Source organism: Vulpes vulpes, chromosome 5 (genome assembly GCF_048418805.1).
Source record: "Vulpes vulpes isolate BD-2025 chromosome 5, VulVul3, whole genome shotgun sequence".
Taxonomy (NCBI): Eukaryota; Metazoa; Chordata; class Mammalia; order Carnivora; family Canidae; genus Vulpes; species Vulpes vulpes.
This window is the reverse complement of record NC_132784.1, coordinates 50,908,135-50,929,225: the sequence shown is the minus strand read 5'-3', so window position 1 is coordinate 50,929,225 and position 21,091 is coordinate 50,908,135. Positions and strand designations below refer to the sequence as shown.

At 35.0% G+C, this 21,091-nt stretch overlaps 1 protein-coding gene across 5 annotated transcripts in view; it reads left to right on the top strand.

Moving 5' to 3' along the window:
* The window catches only part of RTTN (rotatin), a 143,049-nt gene that overhangs the window by 57,829 nt on the left and 64,129 nt on the right, over positions 1-21,091 (top strand). For all 5 annotated transcript variants that reach the window (XM_072758079.1, XM_072758080.1, XM_025997730.2 and 2 more), the window contains 8 exons: positions 289-528; positions 1,945-2,089; positions 4,739-4,893; positions 9,056-9,275; positions 15,984-16,112; positions 16,777-16,884; positions 18,642-18,800; positions 19,988-20,059. In XM_072758079.1, coding sequence (XP_072614180.1) covers positions 289-528; positions 1,945-2,089; positions 4,739-4,893; positions 9,056-9,275; positions 15,984-16,112; positions 16,777-16,884; positions 18,642-18,800; positions 19,988-20,059 — 1,228 coding nt within the window. The remainder of the gene's footprint in view (positions 1-288; positions 529-1,944; positions 2,090-4,738; positions 4,894-9,055; positions 9,276-15,983; positions 16,113-16,776; positions 16,885-18,641; positions 18,801-19,987; positions 20,060-21,091) is intronic.

Below are 21,091 nucleotides of genomic sequence, written 5' to 3'. Positions count from 1 at the left end.
ATTACTGTGGTGATGATGAAGATTACTTTGGAATATCCGAATATTCTGATCTGTTATCACTTTCTTGTTTAAATGAAAATTATATTTTTGTAAGCAGGAAAATGTCAATACAAACACTTAGGATGCTAATGTAAAAAACTCTAACATTGACAGATATATACCAGATTTTCTTTTGGCCCAGATTTAAAATGAGGATAAAATAGAATTTTTTTAGAGTTTATAATAAACATAAATGTGAGCTTGTATTTAAATAGCTTTGTTGCTCTTCCTTTGTTTCTTTTTGTTTAGATTTTCAGATACATTGCAGTTATCCACAGAGGACACCCTCACTCTGAAGATGACACATACAGCTAGTGGACTGAAGGATTGTCTCCATTCCATTGTCGAGGCTGCAGCCCACAGGGAAGTGAGGGCTGCTGTCACAAGAATGAGTTTTTATCTTCTGAATGACAGACTGTCTTTAAAGGGTGGCGCTGGCCCATGTGGGGTTACCTTGAAGTCCTTGTCGTGGCATACCACACTAAACAGGTCAGTATATACAGCTCAAGACTGCCAGTTTCAAAGACCAGGATTGAATTGTATTTGGGTTTATCTCCACATCTTTGAAGATAAGAGCATGTATTCTTTATGTTGCTATCATTAGAGAAAGTTTTTTTTCAGTGTGGAAAACTGGAATTTTTTAACGTGTAGTAAGTAATAATGGCAAAAGAGAAAAATTTTCTTAATCCCTGCATTTTGGAATTAATAATAAATTATACAGTTTTTATATTATCATAGAAAATTTTATTTTGCTATCTCACAAAAGTAGATAATTAGGATATGATGTGGCTGAACAAAATGAATGTTTTTTTCCTATCCACATTTTAAAAGAGCCCAGACATCAGTGGAGTGGCTGATCGGTTTGGTATACCTGCAGTGGGCTGTTTTATTTTGTTTTTACTTTTTTTTTTTTTTTTTTTAGATTTTATTTATTTATTCATGAGAGACACAGAGAGAGAGAGAGGCGCAGAGACACAGGCAGAAGGAGAAGCAGGCTCCATGCAGGGAGCCCGACATGGGACTCGATCCCGAGTCTCCAGGATCACACCCTGAGCTGCAGGCGGCGCTAAACCACTGAGCTACTGGGGCTGCCTTGTTTTTACTTTTGTTTGTTCTTAAGAAAATTACCTCATTTTTCTTTTTACCCTGAATTCATGAAATTGATTGCCATGTGGAGATCCTTTAGTAGTTACTGGGAAAGCTCTAGCTTGTAAATTTAACATGTTTAACTGGTAGCAGATGGCTACATTTGAAACAAATAAGACTGACATGTAGCCATTGCCAGCAGTTTTACATTTTAATCTTCATGTGAGTTTAGTCTAAGATGTATAACTTTCTATTAAACATAAAGTGTGCCGTTTTCAAAATGTAAGGTTAAATGAATTTCCAAGATGTGAACTGAACTCAAAATGTATCTTTCACAATTCGGATACCTAATCTGGCTTTTCCATTGGTGTGCTGGAATCCTCCAGTACTTCCTTGTGAGAGAGCTGGCAGGTGAATATCAGGATTTGTCTAAGTTAGTTATTAAAACATAGCCATTATTAAAAATGAAATTGAATAAACTTAGAGAATTTAAATAAATTATGAGAAAAATGAGGTAATCATGTAAATATCATTACTTCCAGAGTATTTTACAACATTTTACTAATACCTATATGTTCTTGAGGTTATGTATAGCTATTATATCTGTATTATAGAAATGCCATATAATGGTGTGCTGCTGTGCCATCTCTCCACAACTGTGTTATGTTGGTGGCTTACAGTCAGCCATGGGGATATATTTACACTATGGAAATTGGCAAATGCAAGAAATCATTCTACTGCTTACCTGGTTGTTAAATATTTATCAGCACACCACTTACTGTAAAGAGCTAGAAACCATAATTGTCTTTTTTATTATAGGTTTTTACAGGTACTTCCTGCTTGCACTGAAGATGAGAAACTGCTAATAGATATCATACATTTTTTAAATAAGTTACTGAAGGAACAAAGAAAAAACTCATCAGTGGAACTTCTAAACTGGCTTCTAGAATTACTTCTTAGACATGTAAGTGTTATTAAGGAATTGGATTTTAGGTCTGACAAATGATTTATTGGTAAAAATTAGTGATGCTATAATGAAAAAGTATAATTTTTATATAGCCCATGTTTAGTAAAGTAGTCTTCATGTTGTATGAAAGTGTTTACTTAAAACTTTGGAATAGAGAAGGTTTTTCCAAGAAGATAAGGTAGGACCTATAAAGAAATCTATAATATGACTACATAAAAATAACATGGCAGTGAATGTACTCTGCAAGGAGTACATTCTGTGGGGTGGAGAGGACAGAGAACAAAGATTTTCTGCAGGTAGGAGCAATAAGTATGATGAGGAAACAAAATAAGAAGGCAGAGTTAGACAGTCATGGTGGGATGCGATGGTCAGAGAGAAGGCTCGCTGCTTTGACCAAGATTTGACCAGCACACTGAGTTAAGTGTGGGAGTCAGCCATATAGATAAGGGAAGAACGTTCTAGCCAGGGAAGGAAAAGAGTGCAGAGGCACTTAGTTGTCAGCGCTGTGTTTGAAAACAACCAGAGGTCCATGTGGCAGCAACAGGATGAGTTGAGTATAGTGGTAGGAGATGAGATCAGAAGGATATTCTCTATTCACACATAGAGAGAGGCAGAGACACAGGCAGAGGGAGAAGCAGGCTCCATGCAGGGAGCTCAATGTGGGACTTGATCCTGGGACTCCAAGATCATGCCCTGGGCTGAAGGCAGATGCTAAACCGCTGAGCCACCCAGGTGTCCCTCATCCCATATTTTAGAAGTGATGTTGCTGAGGCTTACTGAATCTTAAAATTAACATGGAAGCCTAAGATGTGTTATAAAGGGAAAACGTCTTAGCAAGTACCACATAAACAAGTTAGTAACAATGAGATTTTTGGGAAGAATCTTAGTTTTAGGTATATACTTATCAGAACATATTAATCTGTCAATCAGGAGTTAATTTTTATGGGTATATCAGGATTAATAATTCATGATAGTAAAATTTTACCAAGATGTTTACATTAAAAACAGCTTTATAATTTTCTCAGTATTTATGGGAGCTGGAGGGAAGGTGGGTGTAAGTCAGGTTTTCGTTATTTGCGGCTAAGAATACTATAGAGTATGTATATTTTAGGATTTTTATTGTGTATTTTGATTATTTTATTCCTATATAAAACAGAAGTTGTAGTTATGTTTCATGTAATTTTATTTGATCCAAATGAGGTATAGGATGAAAGGAAGGCTGAAAAAAAAATGCTACTTAGGTGTGAAACATAGTAAAGTAAGTTAAAAGCAAACCATCTGTCCCCAATACTTTCTAAAAGCTTTCAACTGTTTTCTTTATAATTGTATGCACCTGATTGAAGTATTCTGCATGTACTGCATAATTTAAATAACCTAGAATTTTCTTCCCATTTCTTTCATTTCTCCAAAAAGAATGCAGTTATTTTTAAATTGAGTTCTTTAGGGGAAGGATTTCATAACAATAATAATTATATTTTGATTTCATCTCTTTTTGTATGTTATAATATGCACAATTGATCTGACATAATACGGGGGACTGAATATTAACCAGCTTTGAAGTAAGATGATCTTCAGGTTGAATCCTTGCTTTGTTCATTTGTATGACTTTGGACAAGTTATTTAACCTCTTTATAAACCCATTTGCCCATCTGTAAAATTTGAAAATGTACATCGTCTAGTTTAGTCAAAAAGTGGAATCTTGTTTTCTTTCTCTTTTTAACACAGCGCCTATGACATTATAGGTGATCAGTAACTATTCCATGTATCTTCAATGCGGTTGGTTAATATAACATTTTCTACTCTTAGTAGTATTGAAAATAATTATATTTCTTTGGCTATTTTTTTTTTTTGAAGTTAGAAAACAGAAAAAATTTAAGTAGCACTAATTTTATCAGACTATCAAATTGGTAAAGATTGAAGCAGTAATAATACTCAGCATTGGCTTGGATGCTGTGGGTCTTCTCCCACCCTGCTTAGTTGTATGTATTGGTACACGATTTGCAAAGACAAATTGGAAATATATGTTGAAAGCATTAAAACTATTTGATTTAATAATATCATTGCTTAGAATTCATACATATGGTATAGTCAGAATTGAACACCCTTCCCCACAACTCAGTAAAATTAGAAATCACTGATTCTTTAGTAGTTGGTGTGGTAAATATTATGGCTGAAAAATAATCAGATATTAAAATGAGTTTTTTGAAGAAATAATTATAATATTAAGTTAAAAAAGGGGTACCAGTAATGATTTTTTTCACTTGATCTAAGTTTTGTTAACAATACAGAATTATAATTCTGTTTCTGTTTATACGCACACAAAAAAGAATAGTGTGCACCAATATATCGATAGTGGCTATCTCTGTGAAGTGTGATCTTGGGGTTTTTTGTTTTTTCTCATTGTGCTTCTCTATATTTTACTCAGTTTTCTATAATAGATGTACTGTTCTTTTGTTGAGAAAACATAGGAAGCACCTTTTGAGTTTAGAACATAACATCTCTCTTAATGCACTAGAGACCCATACCTACTGGCTAGGTAATAAAACTCTTAGATAGTCCAAACATGATCTGCAATAAAAATCTTTATAGGAACAACACACAGCTCAACTAAAGAGTAAATGGTTTTTTACAAATACTATTTTTTAGAGTCCAAACCCACTGTTAGACCTGCTGGTTCTGACGGAGTCACAGGCACGAGAGGAAACAGATGACATCCAGACTGCTGTCAGGCAACAACTCCAGAAAGAACTGATTGCTCTTTTCAATACCTTGCTGCTTAGTTTCATGGCAGTTACTGACAGGTACCGTTTGTATCATTGAAAATTTGGGGACATTGATAGAGAACCTAGTTCGCTTTGATTTCCAAAGAGTCTTACTTTTTACTTGTTTCCAATCAAGGAAGAAAGAATTCAGTAATAATCAGTTGTAGTCTGTCTTTTACTTTATTGGAGTCTCTGGTATTGCCTAATTGTAATCTCTGTCTCTGTCTCTCTGTCTCTGTCTCTCTCTCTCTCACACACACACACACACACACACAGTAATTTGCTGTCTCTAGGTTTTAGGTCTTGGTCCACTCTTAATTCTCTGAGCAGTAATACCCATTTCTATGACTTTATGACTTTTTATGTAGATGATTTTCATGTGTGTCTCTATAGTTGACTTAAATTTGTTTTTTTATTTTTTTTATTTTAAATTTGTTTTAATTAGATAAAATTTACTGCTTCAGCCATTTTAAGTATATGATTGAATGGTTTTAATGTGTTCACAATGTCATTCAACTGTCACTATTTAATTCCAGAATATTTTCATTACTCTGAAAAGAAACTTTGTAACTATTAAGCGGTTCCTCCTCATTTACCCCTTACCAAACCTGTGGCAACCACTGTTTTTCTCTATGAATTTGCTTATTCTGGACATTTTATATAAATGGAATCAGACATATGTGATATTTTGTGTCTGATTTCACTTCGTGTTTTCAAGGTCCATCTGTATTGTAGCACATATTGGTACTTGTTTCTTCCTATAACTGATTAACATTTCATGTACAGATATACCACATTTTGTTTATCCATTTTTCTGTTGGTGGATATTTAAGTTGTTTCTACCTTTGATTATTGTGAGTAGTGCAGCTATGAACACTTGTGTACGTGTTTTGTGTGAACATGTTTTTAGTTCTCCAGTATATACTTTACAACTAGAATTGCCGGTTCCTGTGGTAACTGAGTACTTTTTTGAAGAAATGCCAAATTGTTTTCCACAGGAGCTATGCCATTTTACATTCGCACCAGCAGTGTATGAGCATTCTAGTTTCTCAACATCCTCCCTAACACTTCTTATTATGGCCATCCTAGTAGTATAAACTGGAATCATTTTGGTTTTGATTCCATTTCCCTAATGAGAAATGATGTTGAGCATCTTTTCATGTGCTTAATGATTATTTGTATATCTTCTCTGGAGAAATGTCTATCCAAGTCCTTTGCCTGTTTTTGCATTGTTTGATTTTTTGTTATTATTGTTTAGTTGTCTTTACATATTCTGGACATCAGTCTTTATCAAATATGATTTGCAAAATTTTCTCCCATTCTGTGGGTTGTGTTTTTACTCTTTAGATAGTGTCCTTTGATGTACAAAAGTTTTTTCATCTGATGAGGTCTTCCTGTGCTCAGCTCCCAAATCTCTGCTCGAAGGAAAGACCTGATCCCACACATACTATATTTGAAAGAAACTAAAGTGTCAGAACAACCCTAATTCAGCTCAACACCTGACTAGATCTCAAAGCTCAGTCCCTAACCCAAATCTTGTGACCAAATTGCAAACCATTTCTATGAGAAACCATTATGTACTTTGCTTTTTTTTTTTTTAAAGGGTTTTATTTATTCATTCATGAAAGACACACACACACACAGAGAGAGAGAGAGAGGCAGGGACACAGGCAGAGAGAGAATCAGGCTCCATGCAAGGAACCCAATGTGGGAATTGATCCTGGGACTCTGGGATCATGCCCTTGGCCCAAGGCAGACGCTCAACCGCTGAGCCACCCAGGTGTCCCTGTACTTTGCTTTCAATAGCTCTTGTATACAAATGTTTGACATATAATCACGAATAAAGAGAATTGTAAAGAAGTAGGAAAATGTCTCCTGTAATTGAGAGAAAAAAGTCATTAGAAAAAGACCCAGAAATGTCAACCATTACAGGAATTTTAAAGCTATTATTATATGTAATATTTTCAATATACATATAATAGATATTAGATGAAAAGATGGACAAGATTAGTAAAAATATGTAGAGTATCAATAGCAGAGAAATGGAGACTGCAAAAAAGAACTAAATACTAATTTACAAATGAGAAATAGAGTTTATAAGGTAAAGAATTCATAGCGTGGGCTTAACAGCCGACCTGACATGGTATAAAAGAGGATTCGTGAATTTAGAATAGAAGTCAATAAAAATTTCACTAGAGAGAGTCACCTATGAACCTTCTGAGGTGCTGAGAATGTTTTGTTTGTTGTTATGCTTGGTGGTTACATGATTATATTCATATGGAATATATGGTGTATGTAAAACACTTGTGAATTTTACCATATGCATTTATGCCTCTTTAAAGTACTGAAGACAAGAACAAAGTGAATCCATTGGTAGTAGACTGAAATGTGTATAGAATCTCCTGGGATGCTTATTAAATATTAAGACCAGTAACTCAGGAATCTACATAGTAAGTAAGTGTCATAGGTAGTTCCTTGGGCTAGACTTTGAGAAATAGTGCTATGGACTGTTCTTTGGGTGAATGTTCTTTGGATGTTGAGAGGAGGGGATCCTTGGGTGGCGCAGCGGTTTGGCGCCTGCCTTTGGCCCAGGGCGCGATCCTGGAGACCCGGGATCGAATCCCACGTTGGGCTCCCGGTGCATGGAGCCTACTTCTCCCTCTGCCTATGTCTCTGCCTCTCTCTCTCTCTCTCTCTCTCTCTCTCTCTCTGTGTGACTATCATAAATAAAGAAAAATTAAAAAAAAATATTTATGGATGTTGAGAGGAACTTGGGTAGGGAGGTTGAGACCAGTTGGGTGTGGAGCTTGGGGAAGGTTCACAGGAACCAGGAACTGGTGGCAGATGTGCCAGGTTCAACTGGGGTTGGTTAGATATTTGCAGGGATATCATTCCCTTTGATAGTATAGTTTTTCTTTTGGAGTGGTTAAGGTAAAAGGAGCAGAAAATGAGAATTATTTGTATGTTAATTAAAAAAATCAGAAGAACATTTTTAAAACTGTTAATTACATTACAGTGATTCTTGCACAACACATTTGAACTATGTGGGTCCACTTATACACAGATTTTTGGGGGGATAAATACAGTATAGTACTGTATATGTGTTTTCTCTTATGATTTTCTTAATATTTCCTTTCTTGGGTTGCCTGGCTGGCTCAGTTGGTAGAGCATGTAACTTTTGACTTCAGGATTGTGAGTTCAGGCCCCATGTTGGGCATAGAGCTTACTTTAAAGAAATTTTTTTTTTTCTTCTCTCTAGTTTGCTTTATTGTAAGAATACAGTATTCAATAACATACAGAATACAAGTTCATTGACTTTATGTTATCAGTAAGGCTTCTAGTCAACAGTAGGCTATTTGTTGAATTTTCAGAGAGTCGAAAAGTATACGAGGATTGTATGTTGCACATGGGGGTCAGTACCCCTAACTGCCATGTTGTTCACCAGTTATAGTGGTTTGTTGTTGACTCATGAGAAATATACATTTATACAAATAACTTTCAGGCTTTGTGTTTCTAAAACTTTAAAAACATCCAGATGACAGGTATATAAAAATTATGATCTTTAAAAAACCATACAACTATATACCTATAATACTGTGATTGGATAGGTAAAAATATAGTCAGTAGTTGTCAATTTTGGAGTGTAAAAATCTGTAAAACAAGAAATTTCAGATTTTATTCAATGTTTGTTAAACAGTGATGTACTTCTTCCAAGAATTTCATCTCTGGATCCATGCCTACGTATTGGTTTCAAGGATTTTGTTTTCTCATTAAGAGTATTTTCTTGTTTGTTCTGTTCCTGACAGTTTCATTTAAATTATGTGTCGGACTTCAATTTCAGCTAATTAAAAATCAATTTTTAAATGATATCTAATGAATAAAAGTATAGATTTTAATATATGTCAATTAAACTCATTTAAAGTACACATTTAATTTTCCATTCCAACTTTTATTTTTGGATGCTAATTACCAATATCCGTTTACATGTTTTCGATGTAATTGTTATTGGTCTTTTACATCATATGCCCTCGATGGTTTTTTAATTATGTTTTCCAGTTTTAAGACTGCTACTTCTCCTGCTTTGTAGTTTTCTCACATATTAAGTTATTAGTAACCCTCTACCATCAATAAGTTAACTCACTAGGCCCATCACATTTAATGCTCTTATTGATTTCTTTTTTTCCTTTCTTTACATACACAGAAAATGCTTGGAACTTTTTTATGTTTTCCAAACACAGCTGTCTCTGAAACTGCTCCAGTGCCTGAGAGTCACAGATGCTCCCCACTTCTATGGCCTGCCATCCCTTGAGAGGACCTTGCGAGGGATGGCTCATCTCACAGCATCTCCAGGATGGAGCTCACATTCTCCTCTCACAAAGCCATTTGAAATTTGTGTTAAGTACTTGTCGGGTCTACTTGAAGTAAGTAAAAATAACCAGTTACTATAACAACAATAGTAACAACCCCCAAAGAATAGCTATTTGCTATTTATTGATCACTCCCTTTGTGCCAGGCATAATGTTAAGTGCATTATATGTATCACTATATTTATTTAGTGATAAATAAATATAGTGATTATTAATTTTAAAATATTTTATTTAAATTCAGTTTGCCAAATATAGTATAACACCCTGCTCATCCTATCAAGTGCCCTCCTTAATGCCCGTCACCCAGTTACCCCATCCTCTCTGCAACCTCCTTGTCCCCCTCCCCTCTGCAACCCTTTGTTTGTTTCCCAGAATTAGGAGTCTCTCATGGTTTGTCTCCTCTCTAATTTGTCCTCATTCAGTTTCCCTCCTTTCCCTTGTAGTCCCTTTCACTATTTCTTATATTCCACATATGAGTGAAGCCTGACATTTGACTCGATCCCAGGTCTCCAGGATCACACCCTGGGCTGAAGGTGGTGCTAAACCACTGAGTCACCTAGGCTGCCCCTCTTCCAATTTTCTTATGCAGCAAATGCTTTTAGGATTATTGCACGTCTTCTTTCTCATAAAACTTTTGTCAGGTTTTAATTTAATATCACAATTAGCCCACCTTTTATGTATTATTTTTTTAATATGTGGAATAATTTGGAACTTGGGATAGTTGATTTGAATTGGTAGTATTTCTTCCTTAAATGTTTAGTAGAATTTGATGATAAAGCAGTCAGACCTGCGGTTTTCTTTTGGAGAAGATTCTAAGTATATTGAATGAAATGAAATGAATTTAAATCTAGCATTTTGAGATTTAAATTTTTTTGCATAAGTTAAATTTTTCTAGAATTTCATCTAAACATTTGAATTCATAGCTCTAAAATGATCCATCAGTGCAGCTTATTCTTTAAATGTACATCAGCTCTACAGTGAGGTCCTGTTTCATTCCAGGTACTCATTATTCCTTCCCTCTAAGTTTTCTTGAATGGTCTTACTGCTGGTTTGTATGTTTTATTGTTATCATTCGGATCCCTGGGTGGCGCAGCGGTTTGGCGCCTGCCTTTGGCCCAGGGCGCGATCCTGGAGACCCGGGATCGAATCCCACATCGGGCTCGCGGTGCATGGAGCCTGCTTCTCCCTCTGCCTATGTCTCTGCCTTGTGTCTGCCTCTCTCTCTCTCTGTATGACTATCATAAATAAATAATATTAAAAAAAAAAAGATTATTGTTATCATTCTTTTCAAAGAATGAAATTTGGCTTTGTTGATCCTCCCTTTAATGTTTTTCCCCATTTTATTAATTGCTGCTTATGCTTATTTCTTTCTCCTTTGGCTTTAATATATGGCTCTTTTTCTGATATTTCTGAATTAAAAAAAATTTCTTTATTTACTATAGGGGTGGGGGTAGGGGAGGAGAGAGAAAAGGGAGAGAGAGAGAGAGAGAGTCTCCCAAGCCAACTCCACACTGGGGGTGGAGTCCAATGCAAAGCTCAATCCCACAACCCCCTGAGATCACGACCTGAGCTAAAACCAAACTGTGGTTGGTTAACCAACTGTGCCACCCAGGTGCCCTTCTTTTTTCTTAAATTTTTAGATGGAGTCTTATTTCATTGATTTTTTTTAAAAGCTTTTTTTCAAGTATTTTTAGCTCTCATTACCTTCTAATAAGCATGGCCTTAACATGATATCACACATTATATGTCCCATTTTTATCGTTTAGGTCAGTATAGTTTCTGCATAATGTAGTAAGTATAGCAATGATGTAGCTATACATAGTTCTGTAAGAGAAGAGCTTCATCAGGGTTCCCTGCCAGCCTTGCATTTATACATGTAGTCCACAGAGACAGGGCTTGCTCTAAGTCTTAAAAAAGTTCCTGTGATCCTTCTGGAACATGAGAACATGGGGGGCTTTCGAGGAACTGCTACAAGACTGTTTCTTACTGCTTTGCTCTCTGTAGGATGTCTGTCACAAGCCTGTCTCTTACTGCCTCCTGGGTTCTGATGAGTGAGGCTTTCTGCCTCAGTTCCCTTGGAGGATAGCTGCGGGCCATAAGCAGCTTAGCTGCAGCAGGGCATGAACTCTTCCACACCAGAGTGCCCTCCTATCCACATTGCTATCATCTGGCCCTCTGTTTCAGTGTCACGCTGCAAAGGACACTGGAAGCTGGCACCTTTGGCTACTATTGCTTTTGCTGTTTATGTAAGTAATGAACTGTCTGGATCTAAAAATGGCTCATCGGATTGACCAAATCCATCAGCATTGCTTGTCTTGAAAGGTTCAGTGATAGCCCAAGTTTGAATGATACTCAGAGGTTGGGATCTTTAACTGTATTAGGATGTTAGGAAAGACTCTTAGAGGAGGCAATGTAGAGGTAGGTTTTGAAACATGAATGAAATATTTGATAGTGATGGGCATTCTAGTTATGGGGTGCTTTGACCAACTTGTATCCATAACTTCCTGTTCCTTTTCTTGCTGCATGTTTCTGTTTGTGGTCCAGCAGTCTACCTACCACCAGATTATCCTTTAAAAACAGAAATCCATCTATTTATTTATTTAAGATTTTATTTATTCATGAGAGACAGACACAGAGAGGGAGTAGCAGGCTCCTCTCTAGAGGAGCCTAATGTGGGACTCCATTCCCGGACCCTGGGACCACACCCTGAGCTGAAGGCAGACGCTCAACCACTGGGCTACCGAGGCATCCCTAAAACAGAAATGTTTCAACCCAAAGCTCTTTTTAAGTGCATATGGCTCTTTGTAATCTTGCATTTTGAATCTCATATCTGTTTTAATTTTTCCCACTACCCTGAAGTTTCCATTTAATTTGGCTCTTTCACTAAATAAAAAAGTTTATTTTAAAAGTCTGTTTCTTCATATAATTTCTTTTCTTTTTCGGATGGCCATCTGTACACAAAGTTTAAGATCTCACTTATTCATTTACCTTCCTTTTAAGGAAGTCTTTCCTTATCTTCCAGATATACATACTCAGTAGAGTGACTGGTTTCCTCTTAGGTTGTACGACAGCAGCAGTTAGTATATGCCACTATTATGGTGCTTAAGACATTGTATTTCTGTTTTGTTTAATGGGTTGATCTGTTAGACTGTGAGCTTATGAGAATTATCTTTGTATTATTTCAATTTTCCCATAGCTCTCATTATCCTAACAGTAATTTGTACATATTGGAGAAATAGTAATTTAATTTATATATGCCTTATGTGTGATTTTTAAATTTAGAATACAGTTTGAATAATACTTAAAATGTAACATGAATGTGATGATATGTGTTTAATTTTTGTGCTTTCATTATTAAATCCAGCTTAAGGTGATGTTTGTACATTTAGCTGTAAACCATGCCTCAGATGATGTTACCTAGAATTTTTCCCAAAAGTATACTTTGTTTTGTTAAAAAGATTTCAGAATCCTAAATAGTATTAGCTGTTCTATAAAATTTAATATGAATTTTAATGTAGCCATTTTAATCAAATAGATTTTTTTCTTGGATAATTATAATTACTAAAAAAGTGTATATTGTCAGTATATTAATTAGTTCTTCTAAGCTTCAGTGTGTCCATGGCCAGAGGTGTATGAATTTTTAGAATAGTTATGTTAGCTTCAAGAACTTACCATAATATTTTTTAAAAAGTCAGATCCTCTAATGCATTTAAAATATAATTCAATATTTAAGTACCTAATTTACAGCATTATATGTAATGTGATTTGTATATACTCCCTTTATAAACCTTTTGGAGCCCATCTCCTCTGTAAAGTGACTTCATTTGTTTCAGAGCAGGGATATGTGAGGGTCTGCTACAGTAGTGACTGAAGAACTTAAGTGTTAACATTGTTTATATTTGGAAACTGTCTGGATTGCTTTTATTTTTAAAATTGTGTAAGGAGAGATTTCAGATCACACCTTGTGTCTCAAATACCAGAACTTAAAGTGAGCTTTCGTATTGGAGAACAAAAAGGCTTCTTAGTTCTAGGTGAGAAGTCGAGGCAAAGAGGCAGTAATGTAATTCTATGTTCAGTTGTCTTTGAGGTAAGAAGAATCAGCACAATGTATTAGCAAAGGAATAGATAAAAAGTACAATCCCTGTTTATAATGTTCCATAGTTAAGAAACGCTTGATTAACAAATCTTGATTTGGTATAAATAGAAGAGCACCTTTCATGCTTTATATAATATGTTGGAAAGACAATCTTTTTGTCTTCACATTAAGTGACAGGAAAATAATATGAAGATGTCTGTCACTTTTGTTAGGCATTGTGGCAGAGTCCCATTAGATCTAACTTGAAATCTTTTCATAGTTACATAATTAGTAAACATTTAGATTTATTTCCTACTGGTTAAGTGTACCTTTTTAAAGAATCAAGTAAGGCTTATGTGGGTACACATTGAAACAAAGTCATTGTCAGTCCAAATGACTTACTTTATAGTTTCTCACTAAAGCTGATTCCTTTTCAGAAGGGAGCTGTATTTCTAATACAGATATTTTGTTTTTACCCAGTAAAATTTGAATAGGAATATTTGCTTTTTGTAACTGAGAAATGAGGCTTTTATACTAAGCATGATGGGATGCCTGGGTGGCTCAGCAGTTGAACGTCTGCCTCTGGCTCAGGACATGATCCTGGTCCGGGGATTGAGTCCTGCATCTGGCTCCCTGCAGGGAGCCTGCTTCTCCTCCCTCTGCGTACGTCTCTGCCTTTTTCTCTGTGTCTCATGAATAAATTAATGAAGTCTTTAAAAAAATAATAAACTAAACATGGTATATTGTGACAGGTGAATAGACTGATAATTAAATCTTTAAAGCCAGACATATGGAATATAATTCCATGGATCTGACAAAAAGATTGAAAGGAGCTAGTACTGAAGTTCTTGGCTTGTCCCTTTTCAGCTAGTAATGAAACCACAATATAGTTCTCTCCAGTGACTTAGAGGAGAAAAATAAGGACTTGGTCATTCAGGTATCTTATTACTAATATAGTCCCTTAAAGTTTTAAACTTTTAATTATGAAAAATTTCAAAAATACACATGAGGAAGGAATAGTAGAGCAGTGCCCATCATCTATAGTTTTTAACTCCTAGACAATCTCGTTTTATCTTTTAGACATAATACACACTTACTTGGTTTATGAAAATTCTAATTTGGCTCACAGATCCCAAATCATCTTCAAATAATTGCTTTTGTTAAATAAGCTGTACCTAACATTTGTGATTTATGCTATCTTTTAAAAATAATCTGCTGTATGAGCTGAAAAAATCCAAACTAGAAATATAGTCTCTATCTTAAGACAAAATGGCTTACTTTAAAGGATGCTGTGGTGAATAAAAGTATTCAGAGGCCTTGGGTAAACTGAAATACTTTTTATTGTATTGGTCAGATAATAAGTAGTTTAAAATTTTTTTTTTAAATTATTATTATTACTATTTTTTTTAGAGAGCCCATGAGTGGGGGAGGGGGGACAGAGTGAGAGGGAGAAAGGGAATCTTAGGCGGACTCCATGCCTAGCCGAGCTCAATCTCACAACTCTGAGATTATGACCTGAGTTGAAGTCAAGAGTCAGTCACTTAACCAGTTGAGCCACCCAGGCGCCCCAGATAACAAGGAGTTTTGATTGATTGGACTTAAAATGGATTTTTCTTTTATAATGTATGGCCACCTAAATATGGTTACCATTCCTTTTTTACTAAAATTTTGTGACTTAAGTGATAGTTCATCACTTTGAATATTTTTATTTAAGAGTTGAAAAGTGGGGCACTCAGGGTCATGAGATCAAGCTCTGCATTGGGCTCTGAGTCTGGTGTGGAGTCAGCTTGAGATTTTCTCTCCTCCTTCTGCCCCTCCCCTACTGCCAGTGCTTGCTATCTCTCAGTCTCTCTTGCTATAAAATAAATTAATCTTTTTAAAAAAGAGTTAAAAAGTTATAAAGGTTCTTGTTCAATCTGAACAAGTACTGTCCAATTTGAAGGACAATGTATGTCCTTCAAACACAGAAATGTTTCAAAAGTGTTTGCCACATATTTTAAAAGATTTTCTAAATTAGATTGAAGAACTTTGCCTCAAATTGCTGTCATCTGACTCCCCTTGTCCATTTTGATTCAGTTCCTCAGTTAAGGACATATTTCTTCAGATAAGAAACATTTCTTTTGTTACTGATGGAAATGTATCAAACCCTTCAGATATGTGGGAAAGTTGAGAAAAAGTTGAGAGCCAATAATTTAAATAATGGACATATTCTTAAATATGGAATAGAAGTCTAAGATTTCTCAGAAGTGGAAAAAATGTCCATTTATATTTAAATCATTATTCTGAAAAATCTAGCTAACTCTGATAGTCAAAAGATCTTTGTAAAGGTAGCAATTTCTAAGTATATTTTTCAGTAAGATATGTATAAGCTCTTTTAGTTCAAGGATAGTGTAACATTTGAAAAGTGTATGAGCATATTCTACATCACAAAAGTCTCCTAGGAGGATACTACACATCTTTGCACAAGTTCCAAAGGTAGAAAATTTTAAACTAAGAATATTGAATTGTGGTAACACATAACCTATAATTTACCGTCGTAACCATTTTGAGCTGTATAAACTAAAAATGTTACATATACTTCATGTGGTTAGGATTCAGATCAGACAAGTTAGTAGAAAGTTACATATTTATTTTTATATACTGCTCAGAGTAAAGCCCCCATGATATTGTTTATCTTTGTTTTTCAGGTCATTACTTCTTTTTATGTGGAGCGAGGAGGAAATGCTATGTCCTTTATGGGAAAAGGGGTCACTAAGAACACAGTTCTTTGCTTGCTTCATTTATCCCACGAGATGATGGCCCAGGCCCAAAGTTCGGTGAGAGCATAGCTGCTGCCTTCTGAAGAGTTGCTGGCCAAGGAATGTGCTGTGGCTCACGCATTTCAAGTCTCTATGAAAGTGTATCTCTTGACTTTTCTTCTTACATTTTTTTTTTAAGATTTTATTTATTTATTCATGAGAAACACAGAGAGAGAGAGAGAGAGGCAGAGACACAGGCAGAGGGAGAAGCAGGCTCCATGCAGGGAGCCTGATGTGGGACTGGATCCCGGGTCTCCAAGATCAGGCCCTGGGCTGAAGGTGGTTGGTGCTAAACCGCTGAGCCACCCGGGCTGCCCGACTTTTCTTCTTAGACAGACATGATTTTTGACTGAGAGATTTCTTAGAAGCTGTGAACCTGAATTTTATTTGAGATTTATTTTTATTGAAGTTTATGTGCTTTAGAGAACTACATTTTGTCTAAATCATGGGGTGGATAGTTCTGAAGAAAAATTGTTTTCTGAAGAAAAATTGTTTTATTTAGCTTTTTAAGAAGAAACTGAGATTTTTATTGGCTTTATTTTGATAAAATACTGAATTTAAGCCAAGTCTTAAGGACATTTTAACACTTTGTTTTGATTTTTAAAAATTCAGTTATTTGAACTTCCTCTATTTTATTCTTTGAAACTTACCTCATGTGTCTCTTCCCTTTTTTTCACTCCAGGAGTGGATGTCACTTTGGTTTTTGCCTTTGGGCAGTCACAGTGAAGGACATGCTACCCCACAAGGATTGGCGTGGCTCATTCCATTATGGGTTGACCGAGACCCAGAGGTCAGTGTGAAGGAAAATTGAGTCCTAATGTATAGATTAGAAAAAATGAAACAACAAATATATGTATGTACATAAATTCGTATTTTCCAGTATGAGATTATTTTAGTGACCATACCTTAAACTCTTTACTCCCTCTCTTAGTCAGTTTGGGATCCATAACACATAACATGGGTGACTTGAAAAACAGGAATTTGTTTTCTCATTGTTCCAGAGGCTGGATATCTGAGATTAAGGTGTCAACATGGTTGGGTTCTGGTGAGGGCTCTCCTTTCGGCTTTCAGACAGCTGCCTTCTCACTGTATAGTCAGTGACCTTTCCTCTCTTCCTCCTTTTATAAAGCCACCAATCTTATCAGATGAGGACCCTACCCTTATGACCTCATTTAACCTTAATTATCTCCTAAAATCTCTAACAACATGGGAGTTAGGGCTTCAGCACAGCAATTTAAAGGAGACACAGTTCAGTTCAGAGCAGATCCTCTCCAGTCAAACTCATTACAGATTAAAAATAGAAAAAAAAAAAAATCTTAGGATTTTTCACTTTTAGAAAAAAAAAATCTTAGGATTTTTCACTTTTAGAAAGAACAAGTGAAAAATTAATGGAGATGTTAGCCATTTTCAAAGATTTTTGAAGGATAGCTGACTAATGACATTTGTGTGTCATTTAATAGAATAATACCATTGCAGTGCAAAATTTTATATTATTAATAAATTTTCCAGCTTTAGCCATTTGTCCGCTTATCGCTTTTTTAAAAAACCCAGGTATTGGGTTTTTTGATTGACATACAAAAAGCTGTACGTATTTAATGTGTACAAATTCATGCATTTGGAGATAAGTGTAACCCCTGAAATCATTACTACATTCAATGCTGTAAACCCATCCTTCGCCTACAAAGGTTTCCCCTTCTCTGTGTTATTTTTATGATTAGAACACAACATAGGATTTACCCTCTTAGCAAATTTTTAAGTATACAATACTATCAACTATGGGCACCATCCATTAGTTTTAAGCAAGAAATGATTATTTTCTATTATGCTATAAACCTTGATTTTTAGAAACACTATTTGAACCTAGAGGTTCCATTCTTTATAATACTGACCTTGGACTTGTTGCATGACCATGTTATGACTACATTATTTTTTGTTACCCTGTAACTATCCATGAAACTATTTTAGAATCAGAATTCAGAAGTAAACCAAAATGCATAGCTTGAGCAGCAGTGGTACTGTGGTAAACCCATCATACCACATAAATCTTATTTGAAAAAATTTTCTTTTATAGTAATTTTGGAGAAAATACTAGATAATTTATAAAAAGATAATCGAGTTATTTCTTTTTGAGAAGAGGATTCAAAAAATTAAAGCATTTGGAGGAAACACTAGTAACTTAAGGAACTTAAGGATAGTAGAACAAAATAATAGATAACCTCCTTATAAAGGAGGAATAAACAGGAAACATGTTCACAAAAGATATGTAAGCACCCAATGCTTTCCCTAGAACAAAGTTTGTGAGATATAATTTTTATTCTTATTTATACCTGGTTTTGATTTTTTGTGACATTTGCTTATTTGAATCGTAGAATAGGATTTTTATTCATTCATAAATTTATAGGGCACTATTTTCCGTAAGTGCCTTTTATAATTTAGGATTGTCAAGGCAATGTCATGAAAGTGTGATATCTCATGTGCTAGAAAAATTAAGAATTCATGTTAGGAAATTGGATTTTTTGGTTTGACAACTTTTTTAAATCTGAACAGGTGAGGTTCACTTCATTGGGATTAGGATCAGCACTGACCACCCTTGAAACTGGCTGTGTCGCGTTGGCAAATAGTTGTCAAAACATTTCTGGTGGGCTCTGGGGGACAGTGGTGAACATTCTGCTGGACCAGTCGGAATGTAGTATGGTGCGCCGGGAGGTATGCCTGTCCATTTAGTACTTTTTCCCTTTCATAAAGATCTAGAAATTCGTTGTGTTGGTCTTTATAAAGACTGGGGACTGATTACCCACCATGATTTTTTCTGCCTGCAAAAAAAAGCCCAAATAAAATGCTACCAGAGAATAAAAAAGATACTTCACAGTAAATTCACAGTAAATACTGGATTCCTTTATTTTGGTAAGATCAAAGCAGAATTTGCTATGTTTTATATGAACTCTTCTGTATTATTATACATTGGAAAGTAGTTCACAGAAAAAAAACTACTTTTCTGTTACTTCAGTATATATGAGAAATATCAGTAAAGCTTTACTTGAGATGAATGGCTGTCAGAGTACTCTGTAGTAATCATAAAATATGAGGAAAATTAAACCCTATTTTAATTCTTTCTAAATAACTGGTGGTTTTCTTTCATTACTGCTTTTACTGAAATGATGATTGATACAACTATTTTTAAAAACAGCAATGAAATAGTGATTTGAGGCTTTATGGAGGAAACAGCAGATCCAGGCCCCCTGTTTACAAGTTCTCAGTTCCACTATCCAAATGCTATAGTTTTCTTGTTATTTGTTTTTTAATAGTAATGCTTAAACTTGTAGCTTATTGTTGATTTACGAACTTCAATATATCTGTTGACTTCGAATTAAGATGGTTGAAAATTTCACTCTCTTGGACCCCCTCTGTTACCCCGTTACTCATCTTCATATTGTAATCTTCACCCTATATACAGTTATTTAATTTGACTATCTTTAGGACCTAGAAGGTAAAGTTGGACATTTGTGGTTTGTATTTCTAGTTAGAACTTTTTTATTGAGAGGAACTTGTGAGAGAGAGAGGGGTGAGAGAGAAGGGAGAGAGAGAGTGTGTGTGTGTAATAATAGAAACATGTATTTCTTAACTGCTACCAGAACAGTTTACATTTTATAGACCATTTTTTTGAAATATAAAATTCTGAAGTAGGAAAAAGTATATTTTCTGATGAAATAATTCCACCCACTGTTAGGTCATCATATAATAAGCAATGAGCTTGGCAGTTTTCATAATGATGTTTCAGGATGTACAGTTATCCAGTGAAATGTTCTTTATTATTAAATTTCAATATATAGGTTATTTCAGAGATGACAACAAGATGGCAGTATTGACATTTTCTTTCTTTCTTTTTTTTTTAGGCTGCATTTATTCTTCAGAATCTTCTTGTAATACCAATGCCTTCAGTAATTATAAAGGATTATACTTGGCAGGTGAGTGGCTTTTAAACAGTTATCAAGTGAGATATTTGAGATTAATTGATGATAAAGTTTCAGCGTGTGTATGTATATTATATGTATATATCTCATTACTGATGAAACTATGGCAACAAGATTTCTTAAAAGAAATGTAGAAATTTTCTTATACTCAATCACATTTACAGATTTTTCTCCATGTACAGAAATAGAATAGCTAATACAGTGTTCTGTGTACTCTTCTAGGAGCTTAACAATATTTAACTTAATATTTAACTTGTATAATTGTTTGAATTCTGAACCACTAAATTATTTTCATTTTGTAGATTAAGGAACTTTTGCATTAGAAGGTTTAAATAGTTTGCTCTAAATCACATCTTTGCTTTGAGTCTAGCTAGTCTCTCTTACCTACTCATTGTACTGTCTCTATAATTTAATAATAATACATAAATTTGTTTATGATTAAGTATGCATTAATGTTAACGTCCTTTTTCCTTTCCTGGGTTAGTACAGTTTAAGGTCATAATTTATCTTTCTTTGGTTTTTATTGGATTAAGTTTTGTTTCATGTTCTGAATATCAAGTCTAGTAGTACCTAACTTTTTTATGGCCTACTACTTTTTTAGATGATTTGCAGGATGGAAAAGTGCAGTCACTGGGGACATAAAATATGTTCTTTCTCTGTGTTTATTAATCATACTGTTGCATCTCACTCCCCAGGATCCTCGACAAATCCAAAATTTCTTTTAAATTTTTCATTAGAATATACCTATGGAGGAATTGCTGAATCCATTTGAGCCTGCAGTGAGGGCAGCTTTTCAGATATTGACTTGAATCCTGAATCCAGGTCAAGGCCTACATCTCATTTAACTCTTGGAAGGCTCTATTTTCCACACCTGACACACCCAGCTTAACTGTTAGTTATGGAAAAACCTAGGCCACTTTCCACCTGTTCCTCTAATTTGTTTAACATTGCCTTCTGATAATGGTTGGCTATTCATAGTCTGCACTATAATAAAACTATAGGACACAAAACTGGAAAGAATACACA